General features: G+C 33.9%; 4 protein-coding genes across 4 annotated transcripts; 1 reads left to right on the plus strand and 3 right to left on the minus strand.

The window, feature by feature from the left end:
* Positions 1 to 6303: 6303 nt before the first annotated feature.
* LOC112525610 (auxin-responsive protein SAUR21-like) lies at positions 6304 to 6802 on the plus strand. The gene has a single exon (XM_025135802.1). It carries the CDS (start codon positions 6379 to 6381, stop codon positions 6673 to 6675), a length of 297 nt encoding a protein of 98 aa, XP_024991570.1. The 5' UTR covers positions 6304 to 6378; the 3' UTR covers positions 6676 to 6802.
* A 1601-nt stretch (positions 6803 to 8403) lies between these two features.
* On the minus strand, positions 8404 to 8854 carry LOC112524212 (auxin-responsive protein SAUR21-like). The gene has a single exon (XM_025133944.1). The coding sequence runs from the start codon at positions 8823 to 8825 to the stop codon at positions 8529 to 8531; it is 297 nt and encodes a 98-aa protein (XP_024989712.1). The 5' UTR covers positions 8826 to 8854; the 3' UTR covers positions 8404 to 8528.
* A 1656-nt stretch (positions 8855 to 10510) lies between these two features.
* On the minus strand, positions 10511 to 10882 carry LOC112525048 (auxin-induced protein X15-like). The gene has a single exon (XM_025134988.1). The coding sequence runs from the start codon at positions 10880 to 10882 to the stop codon at positions 10511 to 10513; it is 372 nt and encodes a 123-aa protein (XP_024990756.1).
* Positions 10883 to 14794: 3912 nt separating this feature from the next.
* Positions 14795 to 15241, minus strand: LOC112524215 (auxin-responsive protein SAUR19-like). Its single transcript, XM_025133948.1, has one exon. The coding sequence runs from the start codon at positions 15215 to 15217 to the stop codon at positions 14921 to 14923; it is 297 nt and encodes a 98-aa protein (XP_024989716.1). The 5' UTR covers positions 15218 to 15241; the 3' UTR covers positions 14795 to 14920.
* Positions 15242 to 17474: the final 2233 nt, after the last annotated feature.

Genomic DNA, 17474 nt, shown 5'->3' on the forward strand with positions numbered 1-17474 from the left:
ATGACTAAAATTAATGAGTGTTGATTCATCAAGTCTCGTGCAAGTGAATTAAAATCCTACAAGCAATCAACCTTCAACATTAAACAATACAAAAAAATCTTTCCAATTGATTTAGCCTTTGATAAACTGAAATACGCATCTCAACTAAGTGCCAAGCACCACAACCAAAATTCTCTAATCAACTACTTCTCTTTCTAAACTGAATTATGTACCGTTTTACTTTAATCCCATCACAAACCAAGATACATGCAAAAATATGAATTACTATTATTTTCATGAAAAGACAACAATAGCAAAAAGTGCGCAAGTATACTAACCTAATAAACCAGGTCTTGTCAGTCCTGACTTTGTTGTCAACAAGCACATGTCTTTGCATCAAGATGGAAATCACCTCGCGGTATGTCAAGGCATACTTCAACCTATTACGGAGAATGAGAATCAAGGGCAAGCACTCTCTAGATTTGTGAGGTCCTGACGATGGCTTAGGAGCCTTTGAAATGGAGATCCAAAGTTAGAAAAGTGACAACTAAAAAAAACAAATTTCAAAGACAGAGGAAGATCAACTTACAAAAGCACCAAGAAGTTTATCAAGCATCCAATGCTTCGGCGCATTGAGCCTCTTCAAATGTTTCTTCAAACCCCTAGCCTACAAGATAGTAAAAAATAATTGTTGGCTAAGATCATGTCGAATCGTTTGCACCATTTCACTGCACCAAATGGTGTAAACAGTACTTCATTTCCAATACAGTACACCATTTTTACACCAAATTTGTTAGCCAAGTCCAAACATTAAAATAACAAGTTCTCAATCAGAAGTTCTTTGCTACAAAAGTTGCAAAGCTAAGCACATATGCATCAAACTGCTTACAGAAACATTACAACCTTGTTTATCTTAATTGTAACTTGCATTAATTCAGGCTCTACTACTAGCAAGATCATTAAGATAAACAAGGATCCGATTTTCAAGCCCTAAAACGAAATCGCCTATCGTAACTTGATGAATCTTCAAGCCCTAAATCGAACATATGAGACAAATTGAACTCAAATTATATCAAGAAACGAAATCGAAGATCGAAATCAAAGATAAAGCAAAGAGAAATCACAGACAATCAGTCCAATTGTTGAAAAATCGAAGAGAAATCATACAGGGACTCTCGTATCTCCTCTCCGTATAGACTCGGTTTGATTTTCATGAATATTTTTATTATATAAATTTGATTTATTAAAAATAAAAAAACTTTAGATACGCTTTTGAGAATTATAAAAAAGTAACTAAAACCTATTCTTTAATTTTAAAATTAAAATAAAAATATTGTATTTTTTAGCGACAATGTAGAAAGTATTTCTAAAGCTTTTGAGTTGATTTTTAGAGACGTTTTATATAAGAAGCGTCTCTAAAAGCTTTAGGACCAATATATATAGCATATTGTTAGGTTTGAAATCCTTCTCTGAAAGTCGTCTTATCTTCAGATACATTTTTCACTTTTGTCATATATTTCCTTCCCTAAACAACACCTTTAGATACACTTCCAAACCCTTCTCTAAAACTTCATTCTCTAAAATCCATTTTCCTTGTAGTGTTAGTTGTTCATACTCAAAGCTTTATTATATTTTACTTGTAATTGTTATTTAATTTTGCGTATTTAATTTTCTTGTATTGTTCTTACTTAATATATTGTTTTCTTAGGTTTATAATTGATTCTTGGAAAGTTACGCTCCTTGAATTGATTCTTATAGTTTTCGCTCCGTGAATCGATTCTTATAGTTTTCTTAGATTAATTTTACCACTTTCATTATATTTATGTTTATGTTTTGTGGTGTAATGTAGCTTTCATTTGATTGAGTTGTGCCTTGGATTAAAGTCTTGGGATTAATCAATTGATTTTATAGTGATTATTAGATTTTAATCAACGAAAGTTATGTGATTAGTTGGTTTTAATCTATTGTTTGGTTAATTCACTTAGTTAAATATATGGATGAAAGTTTGATGTTCGACTTAGACCAAATTGGTAATGGCTGTGGTCCTAACATGAAAATAGTTAGGGATGAGAGCTAAGAAAATATTTGTTTTATCTAATTGCTTCTTTTTTCCATATTTATATCCTACGAAAGTAGGTGCAAATTTGTTTTAAAAAGACTTTTCCATCTCGATAAAAAGTTAAAGTATTTTACCCAACAAATACTTAACGTTACCCGACATTTGTTAGCTTTTATTTTTATTGTCTCATCATTCTTTTTTTTACTCTCTTTTAATAACAATCATCATTGACTAGGCCATAGTGTAGAATGAGTCCACGTTTAGTCCATCGCCTCCTCGTGATCGGCCCGTATGCTATACATCCATACCCTTGCGGTTACAAACTTAAAACACATTAGTTATTTTCTTAAATCTAAACTATTTTGAATATAACTAATATTTCAATCAAACAAAATTAATTATATAAATTTTTTTAGCATTTCATCATGTTTCGTTCGATATATATCTCCATATATTTTCCCAAATATATAGTGAAGCATATTTATTTTATTTAATAATATATAGGTATTTTCATGTCGTTATTTTCCATCAAATAACTTTATTTTTATTCACATTATTCTCCTACATGTATACATGTGTGCATATGAAAATACAATATATTTATGTGTGAATTGCATTGCAACTATATCTATCTATATATATATATATATATGTGTGTGTGTGCAAATTCATATACACTGTATTCATTTTTATGTGTTTATTCACATATATGAATACACATTATATTTACATATGGATACACATTATTTTCACATATGTATGTTATTCATATACAAATATACATTATATTCATGTATGTGTATTTCCATTTCATCATATCAGATGAATGTCTAACGTACATATGGGTAAACTACTATCGGTATATGTTTGTTATGCCAACAAGTTTATATATGCTACCAAAGGGCCTTTGGTCTAGCGGTATCGTAGCCCTTGGCCTTCTAGGAGGTCAGGTGTTCAAACCTCACCATAGGTGAGGTTGGTGTGTGAGTTTATATGTTGCATTTGCCGTATATTAATATTATATACTTCAAAAAAAAAAAGTTTATATATGCTATTGTGTATGAACTTTATAAGGATTTCTCCCTTGATAGTTGGTCCAGTGAACGTGTCTTAGATAAAGAAAGCTCCATCGACTTTGAGGCGTATTCTTTATTGAAGTTAGCCAATTGTTGTGCTCTAAAACGTGTTGAGAACTTGAGGTATAGTATTTGCTTCCACAAAGCGGAAATAAATATTTCTCTTATGTATGAACTGCAGTCAAGTTCTTGTGTGGTATTCGATGTTTATTCCTTTTAAAGTTCATCAAATGTACTTTTAGTTCTTCCTGGGACATAATTATGCCAACTCTTACGAACATATAGGGCACAAGTCTAATAAAATTTCAAAGACATTTTTTTAATAAAATTCATGATCAATGTGTATGACGAATTTTTACTTCATGTATCTAATACTTATTGGGCGTTCGCATGATGGAATTTGGTGGAATTGGAATCCGTAATTTTTTTGACTTAGAACGAATTCGAATGAATTTGATGGAATTTGACTACATGTTTGGTTCGATGGAATTGGAACAAAATCTCTAAAAAGAATTGGAATCTCCATTTATATAAATCAAGATGATTAGTCATTAAGAAGATTTCGGTGGATTTGTTACTACGATGAACCACTCAATAGAATTTGAATGAATACAAAGACGAGCCACTCACCAGTTTTTGTAGATTTGATTGTGAGAAAAAAAAAATAACCTTTTGTTTTTGTTTTTCAGTCTAACCCGAGAAAAGCTAAGAAGCAATGTTCAAGGGGATGGGCCCAAATTTAAATTTCGATATGAAAAAGCATTGGTACAAAAATGAGCTTAAGTGATGGTTAAAAACCGTTACGATGGGTATATGGCAACGGTTTTTGTGAACATAAAAATCGTCAACGTATCTACCATCACTTTTGATACACTTTGGGTTATGTTTAAAAGAAATTAGAAAAGCACAACAAAAAACCATTACCGTAAGGTTAAAACCGTCACATATGGTGTATAAGAAAATTGTATTTTGTCCTAAAACTGTTGTCGTAGCATGACATATGGTGACGCTTATTTTTCAAAATTGTCACCATACCATTACGTACGATGAAGTTTGTTTTTCAAAATAGTCACTATACCTTCAAATATGGTGACGTTTATTATTTAAGATTGTCAACGTGCAAGACATACTTTAACGTTTATATTCAAAAACCATCACTGCAACATGAGATACGGTGACATTTATTTGTCAAAAATGTCACTATACCATTACATACAGTGACGTTTATTATTTAAAATTGTCATCGTTGCATGATATATAGTTACATTTTTTTATATAAAAACTATCACTATTTCATGACATACGGTGGCGTTTATTTTTCAAAACCGTCACTGTATCATGACATATCGTGACATTCAATTTTCAAAATCGTCACCATAACACGTCATTTGGTCAAGTTTATTTTTCAAAACCGTCACCCTAGCACGACATACAGTGACGCTTACTATTTAAAATTTTTACTACGGCATAACATACGTGATGCTTATTTAACAAACTGTCACCATAGCACGAAGTACGTTGACATTTATTAATTAAAATCGTCAGCTTAACATGACATATGGTGACATTTCCTTAAACGTGTCACCGTAACAAGACTTACAGTGACGTGTATTATTCAAAAACATCAACGTACCATGGCATATGGTGACATTTATTTCACAAAACCGTCATCGTAGCATGACATATGTTAACACTTATTTTTCAAAATCGTCATCTTAGGATGACATACAATGACGTTTATTATTCAAAATCATTACCGTAGCATACAAGTGTTTTTAGTTTATTTTTCAAAATTGTCACTGTAGCATGAATTAGGATGACATTTATTATTCAAAACCATCATCGAAGCATGACATATGATGATGTTATTCTTTACAATCATCATCGTAGCATGATATCTGGTGACATTTATTATTTATATCCATCATCGTAGTGTGACATACAGTGACGTTTATTATTCAAAACCGTCAACAAAGTATGACATACAATGACGTTTCTTTTCGGCATTGTCATCGTAACATGGTATACGATGACGTTTGTTTTTCAAAACCATCACCGTAGCATGGCATACAGTGACGTTTATTTTCCAAAACCGTCACCATACATATTGTGAAATTAAATTATCAAAACCTTTGTCTTAAGCGAACTTTTTGTGATGATTGTTTTTATCATTTAACTGTAAAATGAATATATATCTAAAAGCTCATATATGAATCAAATGATAAACATTACACATAAGAACATTAAAGTAATAATATAGATTATATGAATAATGCACGAGAAAACCAATAACAAAAGTACTAGATATCTCAAACAAATGCTTTCTTATCTAAGATATTCACCTCCTTCGCTTCGATCTCTTCTGCATAACATTAATAGGGCTTCTGATTTCACCCACTTTTGGTAGTACATTTGAGGTTTCTGGCTGATTAATACCCTTTTGGTACATCCATAGTTGGTGTACGGAAGAGTATTTTTTTTTCTTGGTGGAAGATGCAATAAAGGGTTTAGAGATGGAGTTATGTTGGTGATTTGCCTTTATATATATATATATAATATATATATATATATATATTGATTTATTAAAACTTCAAATGTAGGATTGGCGATAAATGGGAAATTAAATGGCAGATGGAGGGACGGAGACAGAATTGCAATATCATGTGATTGTGTCTTCCAACTTGCATGAGATAACAACATTTCATGTCAATAATAAGACCACCGAAGATCTTAACTATGACATAAATCTACACTAGGAGTCTAGGATACATGACAGGATTGGACATAGAGGAGAACTTGTATGGCCAGAATGATGAACAAAGAGAGAGGTCAAGATGACACCAAGATCACATGTATTTTGTCTTGACGATTTTGGTCAAATTAGCTAGAGGTTTGATTGGTGGAGGGATATATGGCTAACTGGTCATTTGTAGATACCAATCAAAGATTGATGGATTTAAGCCTCATGCATGGGACCATGGTGTTGGGTAGAGCCATAACTATATTTCTTTTAATTTAAAGAGAATTCTTTTTAATTCATCCTTCTTTGTTTTACAGGTTGGAAGACAAAACCACGTGATATTGCTTTTTCTCTACACCACACATCACCAGCTCTGATCTACCTCTCCGTATATGAGTTGGTTATATAAACCATTTTATATGCATAACCACAACCACAACAACATACTTCACCAAGGCTTGCTTTGAGCTTTTTCTTCCTTCATCAGCCTTTAGAACAAAGCAGACTGTCCGTTCCTTAGAAAAATGGCCGTTCTTATGCCTCGTATCATTCAAGCAAAACAAATTCTCCGACGATCATTATCAAATGGAAGCAGCAATACATACATGGCCGTCCCTAAAGGTTATTTTGCTGTTTATGTTGGGGAACAAGAGAAAAAGAGATTTGTGGTTCCAGTATCATTGTTAAGCCAACCTGCATTTCAAGAATTATTATATCAAAGAGAGGAAGAATTTGGGTACAACCATCCAATGGGTGGCCTCACCATTCCATGTAGCGAAGACATATTCACTGATCTTGCTTATCGTTTGGGGGCATTATGACTTGTACATGGTAGTTTTAAATTTCTAGTTGGTTTTGTAAAGTACGAACAATAGGACCTTTAAAAGTTTGTAAGACTTGTGGAGACAATTGTCCCAGTTTTATGAAATTTGATTTAGGAATTACATATGACGATTGTGTTATGAGCTARGACATAAATGACACAATACAATCCAATTCTTATATCTGAATAAACTAAAAACCATAAACTACAATTATGAAAAAAACGAAGGGGTCAAGAAATTGCCGCCTCCTTTCTCGCCACCACCTCCTTTCTCAACAAAGATGGTAATCTCTTCTCCCCCACGAAACCCCATGAAAAGTGAACCCCGTAGGTTCTCAACAACGATGGTAATCTCTTCTCCCCCATGAAAAGTGAAGCCCATAGGTTCTCAAAACGGTGGATCTCTAGCTTACATTGCCGCCCTCTACACCTATTTCCTCCTCGTAAACCGCTCTCCCTTTCTCCATCCCTCCTGCTACATCTCCACCATCTCAACCGAATCTCTCGCCCGTTAAGTAAAGATCAAGAAGCTCTAACCAATCAGAAAAGTCAATCTCGAGATGTTCCTATTATCATCTTTCATCAATCTGTACAACATACTCGATTTGTTTTTCAAATTTTTTGATTTAGAATAAGGGTTTGATTTATGATGGCTTTTGTATAACAATTTTATATATTTTGGTTGCTCGATCAAAGAAGTGCTTTGGCTGGAATTTTTAAGGTCTAATTTCAACTTAAAATAACATACGAATTGCAAAGATAACTTTGTAGACTCGAGGACTTTGATATATCATGGAAATCTCTATATAAATCAAGATAGGATTACAAAAATAGAGAAAACTTATATGTCCAAAATTATGAAAAAAGTAAGGGGTCAAGAATAGTATCAACACCATGGCCCCATTTACTTTAAATGAAATGTGGCTAAGTATCCTAACGAACATAAAATTCAGGCTAAAATCTCTGGGGTTTTCTTATATAACACACACACACACACACACATATATATATATATATATATATATATATGGGAATGATGTGCAAGCCACTATGAATGCATAATCACATTGTTTTGTATAATTGAAGTTTATGGCCAAAGGTTTTATTGGTAAATTAAAGAGAGTATGGCCAACTACTTATTAACCTAGACCTATTGAAGTTGTCTTACTACTGCATTTAATTTTCTTCTTAAATTAGTCATGGGATACAAAAGATCAATAAATATGACAATTTTAAATCAATTTAGACAAGTGGAACTCCTATAATGATCTCATCATATGCGAACTGCTACTATACCAACATATTTTTCAGTGATAAGTTCAGTTCTCTATAGTATAAATTTTTTAGTTCACATGCAAATAGCTGTGGATACGAGAACTCCTTTAGCATCCAGAATCATAATATAAATATTTCTCTGCTGCTCATTCTCGTTAAAGCTCAAAAAACCATTTGTAACTTTTCTCGTGGCACATTTACTTCAATGGTAGACATGAATATAAAAAAAAAAAAACCTATCATGAGTTGCAAGTCTTTATTCGACACTTAGTGTTATGGTCCGATCTCGTAAAGCCAATTGTTTAATTCATTGTATCTACTATGGTGATATAAGAGATGTTTTTATCTGTCTAAGGGAATTCACCATCGGGAGAAAAGATCTAAGCACAAATTTAGTAGACTGTGAAATCGGTTTTTCATTTAACTTAGCTCATAATACAAAGGAAATAAATAATTCCTAAATCAAATTTCATAAATCTGGGAGAAATGTCTCCACAAGTCTTACAAACTCCAAAAGGTCCTAGAGGTTAGTTCTTTACAAAACCTTGGTAGAAATTTAAAACTGCCATGTGGAAGTCATAATACCCCCAAACGAGAAGCAAGATCAGTGAATATGTCTTCTTTGCATGGAATTGTGAGGCCGCCCATTGGATGGTTGTAACCAAACTCTTCCTCTGCCTGACATAATAATTCTTGAAATGCAGGTTGGCTTAACAATGAAATTGGAACCACAAATCTCTTCTTCTCTTGCTCCCCAACATAAACGGCAAAATAACCTTTTGGGATGGCCATGTATGTATTGCTGCTTCCATTTGACAATGATCGTCGGAGAATCTGTTTTGCTTGAATGATCCGAGGCATAAGAATAGCCATTTTTCCAAGGAGGGCAGGGTCTGCTGCGTTGTAAAGGCCGATGATGGAAGAAAATGCTCAACTTAAATATCGGTGAGATATGTTGTGCTGGATTTGAGAGGGAGTTGTGGTTGTATTCTGTATAGCAATGGTTTATATAACCAATTGATTGAAGGAGAGGTAGATGAGAGATGGTGATGTGTGGTTGTAGAGAAAAAGCAGCATCACATGGTTTTGTCTTCCAATCCAACACCATTGTCCCTCATGGATGAAACTTATCCATCAAATTAATCACTGAATGATATCACAATAATGTTATGACATTTATAGTCAACAAATCTATTGGTTATATAATTTCAAGTAGATTTTGGAGTTCAGTTTAACAGTAAATTAAATGTTTGAATTGTAAAAGTTCCACTTAGACTCTCGTTTGTGTGAAATGTAGGTATCATATATATATATATATATATATAGTGAAAATACGTTTATCAGTTTAAATGCATACAAGAAAAATACTAAGATAATAAGACACCATTCTTCGATGTTCTACCAAGTACCATTAAAGGAGAAAAATGCAACACATTCGGTGTTGTATATGTTTTGGATCAAGTCTCCTTGAGAAGAAATATGGATATGACATGCAATACTGCATTATGTTCTCATTTATAGGTTCTATATGCTAGTTCGGTTAAAAGCAAGGGTACCACAAGAAAAATTTGTTAAAGATATTGTAAAATTGGCAATATTAATAACAGGTTATCCCAAAACATGCTTAGGGCACTTGCGACACTAAGGATGGGTTTCCAGCACACAAATACAATGAACTCGGGCTCAAAAAATAGGCCCCGTATGGAGATAATTGAGAAGGACCCAAATACTTACCGCCTCCAACTCCCTAGCACCATTCACAACACCTCGGAAGTTTTTAATGCCAGATACCTTCTCGCATACAACCGTGCTAACTCCTCGGAGGATGGTCCGGGACGAATCTTCTCCCATCCAGATAGGAAGATAGGATGATGTGGTACAAGATGTGATTATGCCCTGTTTAGAGCACTCGTAGACTTGACAAGACATATAATGTATAAATTTCTTCGGCCATCGTTTTAGTAATTACAAAAAAGAAAAACTCTTGTAAATAAAAAGATACGAGACCTATACTGAAATCTATGCAACTTATGCAACAAATCTTAAATGGGAATTTCAAGAAGTAATGAAAAGAAGGTCGACTTTAATATATTATGTTTAATTCTTCATTATACTTATTGACCTCTCGTCTTAGAAAAGTAATAAATATTTAGCATTTTTTGGCAGATAGAATAGTAATTTTTATCTCAGAAGTTGATAATTAAAGTTGTCAGGTTGTTGGCAAAATGAGATAACCACATTAATGTATTATAAGATATAAATCTATAGAAGTTCTTCTGAAGAGTGATTAGTTGTCACTTGATGCATGGAAATGCTCAACACTTTGGTATATCCATAATTATTGAATGTGGGTTYCATTTGACATAGATCATATAATTTGTTCTACACAGAGCATAAATAAATTTCATGGTCATTGTGATAGTCATTTGTGAAATCGAGCTACATAGAAAAGGGAGGTCCTGAACTTCCTTTTTGTACAAGATGTTTGAAATAACTCCTAGTTCCAATTTCACACAACCGGGACAAGCGACTTTGTCTCACAAGTTGTATTTATATGGTCATTGATCAGTTTTCACAAAAAAACTTGTTTTTACTACACGGGATTGTGTGCTGATGCGACAAGCGAGGTCAAATACACCAAGCCGACAAGCCAGATCTACAAACATGTCTTCACTACATGTGATTGTGAGCCCATCCATTGGATGGTCATAACCAAATTCTTCCTCTGCTTGACGTAGTATGTCTTGAAATGATGGTTGGCTTAACAAAGATACATGGATCACAAATCTCTTCTTTTCTTGCTTCTCTCCGAGATAAACTTTGAAATACCCTTTTGGTACCTCCGTAGTTGTTGGTGTACGGGTTCCATTCGACAAAGTTCGTCGGAGAACTTGATTTTCTTGAATGATCCGAGGCATACGAATAGCCATTTACCAAATGTTGATAAAAGAGATAAAATAATCTGAATGTATTTTTTCTTAGTGAAAGATGTTGCAGTGGGTTTAGAGATGGAGTTATTTTGGTGCTTTGCCTRTTGTATGCTTTACATATTTGATTTATTGAAGCTTCAAATGTACGATTGGTGATAAAAGGGACATTAAATGGCAGATGGAGACATTGAGACAAAATTGCAAAATATCATGTGGTTGTGTCTTTCAACTTGCATGAAAGAACAACATTTCTGGTCAACCCGAGGATATTTTAATTATCCCTGAAATATGCATTTGGAGTATAGGATACATGAAGGGTTAGACATAGAGGATGACTTTTATGGCCACAATTCTAAACTAAGAATGAGGTCAAGAATGACATGAAATCCATGGTCCCAGGTACTTTAAATGTAATGTGGTTATGCTTCTTGAAAAACAGAAAAAAAATCATAAAAATCTCTCGGGTTGTCTTAATAATAGGCAACACAAAGATGTGTCAGGCATATTGATATAATTACGTGGAATGATGAGCAAACCACTATGTAGAGATTGGTAGAGGGACATAAGCCTAATTCATTTTTCCTTTTCAATGTGTCTTGAGATACATAGGTGCCATGAATAAAAGGAATGGTACCTAGTAGAGATTTGCAAAACCACTCACAGACAGAATACTGAAAACACTTGAGCTAGAAAAAAAACATAGAAGACATTTTGGTTAATGAATTGAGGTGAAAATATTATGGAGCCAACTTGTGGAGCTTGACCAGATACCGTTAGAACGAAAGAGGCTTGATAAAAGAATTGGAATGAGGAATGTCTTGCATAATTGACAAGTTTATGCAAATATGAAAAATCAGTGAATACGTTTTTGCTGCATCGAGAGATCAATGAATATGACAAATTTCAAGTGGAGCTCCTGCAATGATCTCATCATATGCAGATTGCTACCAACATATTTTCTAGTGATAAGAAGTTCAGTTTAATGGTGTTAAAATATCTAATTCACATGCTAAAAGATGTAGAGACAGGTGCTCTTGGCTTACCAAACCAGAATAGAAATATTTCTCTGCTGCTCCTAAAGCTCAGAAAAATTTTTGTAATTGTTCTCGTGGCACATATACTTTGATGGTCGACATGAATATAATAAACGAAATCTATCATGAGTTGCGAGTCTTTATTCGACACATAGTGTTAATGGTCCCATCTAGCAAAGCCAATTGTTTAATTGATAAGTTTATGCAAATATGAAAAATCAGTTAATATACTTTCGCAATGTGGATGTAACATCCAACTTACTAAAAGCCCATTTAAGTTGCTAAGCATGTTTAATTAAATTAGTATAGTATTTTATGGATTAGTACTTACTTAAGTTAGAATGGAATATGGACTTCTGGATCGAGTTAGAGGCTGGAATTTTAGATTTAAGCCTCTTATATATCAATTATGAGATCTGGAAAGTTTCGTGCGAAACGGAGTTGAAACGATCAAGTTACGCATGAGGGACTAAAACTGTCAACTATGGCAAACTAGGTTGACTTGTTGACCAAAACAGGTCAAAACCATGCCTAGCTCTCTAAATCAGTCATATTTTCTCACCTCTAGAACTCTCACACACTCAAGGTGCGATTTACACACACATAAGACTAATCCTTCAATCCTCGAAGATCCATGTTAGATTCTTGAAGATTATGTGCTAATTATCAAAGGTATGCTTCTAATTACGAGTTTATTCCAAGTAGAAGTGTTATTTAGAGGCTAGGATCTGCATTTGAAAGTTTATAAAAGATAATATTGATTAATGTGTGAATATAAAGCTAAATTGGGTAAAATCTGCAACATGCAGTGAGTTATAAAGCTTTAAGAGGATACTTTATTTAGTATTTTCAGGTTAATTGCTAAATCTGAATCTAAGTATGGTAAAACAGGGGCTGAACAGAGGGCTGTACAAGAAAGTGTAAATGGGATAATCAAGATCTAAAGTGTATAACTTGAGGTTGAGATATAGTTGGTTATTGATACTTGAAATGTTTACTCCAGGGGCTGTTTTAAGGCTATTTAGAGCCTCTGAAGGTTTAATGCTATTGTTGGTTGGAACTGGATGTTACAGCGTTCGGTTGTTTTTAATAAAGCACAGTGAGTTTATACCGAACTTATACTTATATGTAGTATATGTATATGAATCCTTACTGAAAAGTTGATGATTTTGCATGTGTTATTTTGTAAGGTGAATTTTCCCTAACTGTGTTTTGGTATCTCTTAATCCTTTTACGTTGTGGTTGAGTCCAGATCCGAGACTGTTTATTTGGCTTTTTGATAAACCATGATCTACGGGTATTTCTTCGTGTGATAAGCCGTAGCATGGTGTATGTCCACGTATCCCAAGGAGAGGGAGGTTGGGTGTGCCATACTGATTGTTGTATTCACGTATCCCGATTGGTAGGGAGCCGGGTGTGAATACTTTGCACGGGCCCGGTAGACGAAGAGGGGTGTGGTGCACATGTATACTCTATTTTGGTAGTGATACCTTTGGTGTTGGATACATTTTAGTGCTGTAATTGATCTTAATTATCCTAAAAAGTCTTAATAAGCACTGTATGTTAAGGATGGAAGATTCAAAGTTTTTATGCTGTGATTAAATGGCCAAGTTTGGAAGTCCTTTGGGACCAGAGGCCCTCTGGACGACCAGAGCCTCTGGTTGTATTGTGCTATGGACTCCAAGTCCTTTGGGACCAGAGGCCCTATGGACGACCAGAGCCTCTGGTTGTATAGATCAGAGTCTCTGGTTGTATTGTGCTATGGACTCTAAGTCCTTCGGGACCAGAGGCCCTCTGGTTGTATAGACCAGAGCCTTTGGTTGTACTGCGCTCTGGACTCCAAGTCCTTCGGGACCAGAGCCCCTCTGGACGACCAGAGCCTCTGGTTGTACTGCGCTCTGGACGAAGTTCTGGTAGATTCTTGGAGCTAACGGTCTAATATTTGTTTTTTTATAAAATATATATAATTATAAGCTTTGGTATAATCTCATTAAGCCTTGTCGCTTATTTTTTTTAGAATAATTTTCTTTCAGGAAAGTCGGTAGCTAAGGGAAAGATAAAGCAGTTTAGATCTGCTTGTGGGATTCCAGATCCTAGATATCTTTTGGTACTTGTTATGCATATATCGTTTTGAGTTGTACCTATGTATGTAATACTTTTGGGTAGATATATCTGTGCTTTTGGACCCGATTTATAGTACCGAAAATCATCGGTTGCAGGCTATGTTATTATATTTTGGTGGAAATCTATAACATATATCCCGTATTTGCTTGGAGATTGTTTTATGGAAAAATCTTTTGGGTAAATAGTTTCTTTTATTAAGAATTAGCGTAACCAATGTTACAGTGGAAAAGATCAATGCATATGAAAATTTTAAATGAATTAAACAAGTAAAACTCCTTCAATGATCTCAAAATATGCAAAATTCTACCAACATATTTTCAATGATAAGTTCAGTTTAGCATAGTATAAAATTTCTAGTTCGTATGCAAATAGTTGTAGATAAGGGAATTGCTTTGGCATCGAGAATTAGAATATAAATATTTCTCTGCTGCTCATTATTAAAGCTCAGAAATTTGTAACTTTTCTCGTGTCAAATTTACTTCAATGGTAGACATGAATATAAAGAAAAAAACCTATCATGAGTAGCGATTCTTTATTCGACACCTAGTGTTTATGGTCTGATCTCGTATAGCCAATTGTTTAATTCATTGAATTTGCTGTCGCGGTAGCTTAGGGATGTTCGAGTGGTAATATATGAAACGCCTTTATTTGTCTAAGGGCGTTCCTCATTCAGTGAAAAGAACTCGGCCCAAATTTAGTAAACTATGAAATCCGTTTGCCATTTATGTCTTAACTCATAACACAAACAGAATAAATAATTCCAAAATCAAATTTCATAAATCTGGGAGAAATGTCTCCACAAGTCTTACAAACTCCAAAAGTTCCTACTGGTTAGTTCTTTACAAAACCGTGGTAGAAATTTCAAACTGCCATATGGAAGTCATAATGCCCCCAAACGAGAAGCAAGATCAATGAACATGTCTTCGCTGCATGGAATTGTGAGGCCGCCCCTGAGATGGTTGTACCCAAACTCTTCCTCCGCCTGACATAATAATTCTTGAAATGCAGGTTGGCCTAACAATGCTATTGGAACCACAAATCTCTTCTTCTCTTGCTCCCCAACATAAACGACAAAATAACCTTTTGGGATGGCCATGTATATATTGCTGCTTCCATTTGACAATGATCGTCGGAGAATCTGTTTTGCTTGAATGATCCGAGGCATAAAAATAGCCATTTTCCCAAAGTGGGCAGAGTTTGTTGCGTTCTAAAGGCCGATGAAGGAAGAAAAATGCTCAAACTAAATATTGGTGAGATATGTTGTGATGGATTTTAGAGGGAGTTGTGGTTGTATTCTACATATGGAATGGTTTATATAACGAATTGATTTAAGGAGAGGTAGATGAGAGATGGTGACGTGTGGTTGTAGAGAAAAAGAAACATCACATGGTTTTGTCTTCCAATATGTTACAGGTTCTTCCCAACACCATGGTCCCTAATGGATTGAGCTTATCCATCAAATTAATCGTTGAATGATATCACAACAAGGTTGGAAGACAAAACCATGTGATATTACTTTTCCTCTACATGACATATCACCAACTATGATCTACCTCTCTGTATATGAGTTGGTTACATAAACCATTCCATATGCACAACTACAACCACAACAACATACTTCACCAAGGATTAGTTTGAGCTTTTTCTTCCTTTTGGTTGCGTTTAAAAGACGTTACAAAAATACAACAAAAGCCATTACCGTAAGGCTAAAACCGTTACATATGACGTATAAGAAAATTGTATTTAGTCCAAAAACCGTTACCATAGCATGACATATGGTGACGCCTATTTTTCAAAATTGTCACTGTACCATTACATACGTTCAAAATCATCATTATACCTTCAAATATGGTGACGTTTATTATTTGAGACTGTTAGCGTGCAAGACATACCTTAACATTTATATTCAAAAACCATCGCTGTAACATGAGATACAGTGACATTTATTTGCCAATATTGTTACTATACCATTACATACATTGATGTTTATTATTTAAAATGGTCACCGTAGCATGATATATGGTGACATTATTTTTATAAAAACTATCACTATATATCATGACATATGGTGACGTTTATTTTTCAAAATCGTCACCGTATCACGACATATATGGTGACATTCAATTTTCAAAATCATCACCATAACACGAAATTCGATCACGTTTAATTTTCAAAACCTCACCATAGCACGACATTCGGTCATGCTTAATTTTTAAAATTGTCACTATATATGGCATAACATCCGTGATGTTCATTTAACAAAGTGTCACCATAGCTCAAAGTAAGTTGATGTTTATTAATTAAAATCATCAGCTTAACGTAAGATAAAACATGTTTGGACTTATAAATATTAAAACCAAAACTCTAGGAAAGAACAATAACAATGACTAAGTGTCACCATAGCGCAAAGTAAGTTGATGTTTATTAATTAAAATCGTCAGCTTAACATAAAATATGGTAACATTTTCTTAAAAGTGTCACCATAACATGACTTAAAGTGATGACCATCATCGTACCACGACATATGGTGACATTTATTTTAAAAAACCGTCATCGTAGCATGACATATGTTAATGCTTATTTTTCAAAATCGTCATCTTATTAGGATGACATACAATGATGTTTATTATTCAAAATCATCACTGTAGCATGCAAACATTGTCCTTATTTTTCAAAATTGTCACTGTAGCATGAATTACGATGACATTTATTATTCCAAACCATCATCGAAGCATGACATATGATGACGTTTGTTGTTTAACATCGTCATCATAGCATGACATGTGGTGACATTTATTGTTTAAATCCGTCATCATAGCATGACATACAATAACGTTTATTATTCAAAACTGTCACCGGAGTATGAAAAACAATGACGTTTATTTTCCACAAAACAATGACGTTTATTTTCCACACCGTCACCGTAACAAAAGTACTAGATATATACCTCAAACAAATGATTCCTTATCTAAGCTATTCTCCTCGTTCGCTTCGATCTCTTCAGAATAACATTAATAGTTGTATAATTGTTGTTTTACTTCGTATATTTTTGCTTCTCGCCATTATAACAAAGAGGTATGCATGGTACCTGCAAGAAATATCCCAATAGATCAGAAAACAACAACCATGAATACAACAATCATGAAAGAGAGACAAGTTTTAACATATGATTAAAGATACATAAGATAAAACATGTATGGACTTATAAATATTAAAACCAAAACTCTACGACTAATTGTGCATGACACCGAATAAAAGAAGAATCCTATTTTGGGCCCGAGTAACACGTTCTAATTGTTGTTATATATATATATATATATATATATATATATATATACTGATTTACTAAAACTTCAAATGTAGGATTGGTGATAAAAGGAAAATTAAATGGCCGATGCAGGGACCTAGACAGAATTGCAATATCATGTGATTGT

Source organism: Cynara cardunculus, assembly GCF_001531365.2.
Source record: "Cynara cardunculus var. scolymus isolate 2C chromosome LG 13, CcrdV1, whole genome shotgun sequence".
Lineage (NCBI taxonomy): Eukaryota > Viridiplantae > Streptophyta > Magnoliopsida > Asterales > Asteraceae > Cynara > Cynara cardunculus.

What these genes read in the sequence shown, in the direction of transcription:
- LOC112525610 (XM_025135802.1), top strand. Translation starts at nt 6,379, where the DNA reads ATGGCCGTTCTTATGCCTCGTATCATTCAAGCAAAACAAATTCTCCGA.
- LOC112524212 (XM_025133944.1), bottom strand. Translation starts at nt 8,825, where the DNA reads ATGGCTATTCTTATGCCTCGGATCATTCAAGCAAAACAGATTCTCCGA.
- LOC112525048 (XM_025134988.1), bottom strand. Translation starts at nt 10,882, where the DNA reads ATGGCTATTCGTATGCCTCGGATCATTCAAGAAAATCAAGTTCTCCGA.
- LOC112524215 (XM_025133948.1), bottom strand. Translation starts at nt 15,217, where the DNA reads ATGGCTATTTTTATGCCTCGGATCATTCAAGCAAAACAGATTCTCCGA.